Source organism: Cladophialophora carrionii (genome assembly GCF_000365165.1).
Source record: "Cladophialophora carrionii CBS 160.54 unplaced genomic scaffold supercont1.12, whole genome shotgun sequence".
Lineage (NCBI taxonomy): Eukaryota > Fungi > Ascomycota > Eurotiomycetes > Chaetothyriales > Herpotrichiellaceae > Cladophialophora > Cladophialophora carrionii.
The window spans coordinates 2,638-5,593 of NW_008481819.1; the positions used below are offsets into that span (position 1 = coordinate 2,638).

The 2,956-nt window shown below is 49.4% G+C and overlaps 1 protein-coding gene across 1 annotated transcript; it reads left to right on the forward strand.

The window, feature by feature from the left end:
- Nucleotides 1–1,030: 1,030 nt before the first annotated feature.
- G647_09968 (uncharacterized protein) lies at nucleotides 1,031–1,576 on the forward strand (the record flags this gene model as incomplete). Its single annotated transcript, XM_008725960.1, has 2 exons — nucleotides 1,031–1,352; nucleotides 1,417–1,576. Coding segments are annotated over 2 exons (482 nt in total), but the record flags the coding sequence as incomplete, so codon positions are not given.
- Nucleotides 1,577–2,956: the final 1,380 nt, after the last annotated feature.

Genomic DNA, 2,956 nt, shown 5'->3' on the forward strand with positions numbered 1-2,956 from the left:
ACACAGCTCAAGTCGCGGACACTGCTGTCCCAAGCAACTTGCCACAAGCTGGCCAGGCTCCATCTGAGACAGCTCAAGTCGCGGACACTACTGTCCTGCATAACGCACCACAAGCCAGAGGGCAGGCTAGCCAAGGCGACACATCTCAAGCCATGAACAAATCTGTCCCAAGCAACGCACCACAAGCCAGCGGGCAGGCTAGCCAGGGCAACACATCTCAAGCCCCGGTCCACCCTTCCCTCAGCTATGAAAACGAGCTAGATGAGACAATGATGGGCAGTGCGGCGTTCGTCTTCAACCTACTTCGAAGCTGCGGTCATCAAGTTCCGGTAAGTAGCTTTCTACTTTGATCTGCTTTTGTCCTAACATACTCAGATCCATATTTCGACCGCCGCTGCTGCCATGGGCTACACCGATGGGGCCATGCGAAGGAAGATTGACCGCATGCGTGCACAGCACCCAGAGCTTCGTCTCCGCGCAGTTGGACCATGGGACGACCATCTGTTTCGCGATCTCAATGAGAAGCGAGGTGGCGGCAGAAAGGCGAAAACTGACCCTATCAAGGGGGGAGGATCGTCTAAGAAGGGGGTGCAATCGAAGTCTAATGGAGGACAGGGATTGCAGAAGTCGGGTGGAAAGAGAAAGGCAGCTCCTCAAGATAAAGCCACTGAGCGCAAGAAGCAGAGACAAAATGGTCCAAATTGTAAGATTCCCGAACCAGATTTCCACGATGATGACGAAGACGACCTGGACGACGGGAGCAACATTCCTCAGATGACAAACAGTCGTCCGAGCTGCCCAGTCTGAAGCCAACGAAATCTCAAGGCGAGGAATTATGTACCTCGGTAAGACAATGAAGTCCGAGACAAGGAGCTGAGGGGGAGAGGGGACAGTAGTATTCAACAGGGGATTTGGATAACGGCGTCTCATTGGAGAAGAGCTTCTGCTTATTCTACATAGCAAGATATGAGCTTTTGGGCTAGAGAAGCTATTACAGCCTTTTTTTGAAATTGAAAATCAAAACTTATAGTCGGGCATTTCCTATTCGACCTGATCGAGAAGCTTTGGGCAAGGTACCACAATGGAGTGATTGCCCCAGAGAACAGATTGGTCATCATCTGGCTCGTCCTGCCCCTCAAGCTCATCGGATACAACCTGATCGGCGCGACCTTGCAAAACGCGAGGACATGGAGTTTCTATGTCTTGGCGGTGGGTTGGGCTCTCCACAACTTCGCCACTATCATCACGACGGCTGCGGTTGGCGCCTACTTGCTGGACGCGTATCCCGAAGCTGCGGGCGAGTCCGCTGCCCTGATCAACTTCGCCCGAACCCTTGGCGGATTCATCGTTGGGTATGTTGTGGCCTGTCATCCCCAAGGTTTACGACCAAGCTCGCTGACACTTCTTTCCTTGCAGATATATTCAAATCGACTGGGCCAGCTCCGCCGGCACACAGACCGCATACGGCATCCAGACTGGGATCATGGGCGCGGCCTTCTTCATCGTTGTGTTCCTTCAGTTCTTCGGCGCGAGGCTGAGACACGCCCAAGGCCCCTTGAAGTTCAAGACTTATTAGGTGGAGGACTAGTTTGTACATGGTACTTGCATAGGGAGATGAGGGGGGATATCGACCACCGAACCCCGAAGACCTACCCCTGTTTTTCTGGTTCATTGTCTTGTTGATACAGTACTGGGGCTTTCAAGACCGGTCAACTCAATACTGCGTTAGCTAGTTCTAGTCCTGTATAGTTGAGCACCTACATTATAGTGAGGCAGCATAATACATCACTCATATAACTTTACTTTAGCTGGCGCAAAGATTCATCTAACGACTTGGAGAATAGATTGTTGTAAGAAGGTAGGAGTTGGTGTGTGTGCGTGTGTGTGTGTGTGTGTATGTAGGGTGCTGTCTCCGAAGAATACTGTCTCCGAAGAATACTGTCTCCGAAGAATACTGTCTCCGAAGAATACTGTCTCCGAAGAATACTGTCTCCGAAGAATACTGTTTACGAGAGTTGCTGACTGTAACAATGAAGATGTAATATCGACATTTCAGCGAACAAGAACAGCACACATGGGCGCGCGGACTCGCAGGACTCGCAGGACTCGCAGGACTCGCAGGACTCGCAGGACTCGGAGGTCTCAAATAACCACCAAGATTGTTCCTAGGCCTATAGAATATACAAATAAAGTACCTATCTCAGCCATACGAAATGACTGCACGAACAAGGCGACTCGATAACGGGTACATATACTGTTGTTATGAGTACTCCCTGACTCGATATTTCCAGTGCTCTTCATATACCCTCCGCGATCATATACCTTTCCTTTACAAGGCTGTTGTAGCCTTATACCTTCGTATAATGAACTGGGGGTGAGGCTTCATAGCGAACGGGTACATCTCTCTGCGGCTCAGGTGGCAGACACTACCTCTCTCCTACACTTTGACTACACTACATCCCCAAGGAACGGTGCGATGTCTGGAAGCTGAGTACACCGGTGTGTATTGTCTGTATCGTCCTGTCTACGAACTATCGAAAAGCAAAAGACAAAAACAAAAGGGAAAGGAGCGCAGCCTTACGCTAAACCTCCACCAATTAGAACGCGATGTCTCTTCTCTATACATGTGTACAGGGAATGGACAGCCTTACCAAACCACAACTTCATCAGCCCCAGTACAATAGAAAGAAGAGAAACTAAGAGGGAGAGGGAGAACGTGAAAGATGAAAGGAGGAAGTGAAAGATGAAAGGAGGAAGTGAAAGAAGGAAGGAAGTAAAAGAAGGAAGGACGAAGTAGAAGAGAGAAGGAAGGAGGAAGTAAAAGAGGGAGAGTAAAGGAAGTAAGAAAAGGAGGAAGTGAAGAAGAGAGGAAGTAAAGAAGAGAGGAAGTAAAGAAGAGAGGAAGTAAAGAAGAGAGGAAGTAAAGAAGAGAGGAAGTAAAGAAGAGAGGAAGTAA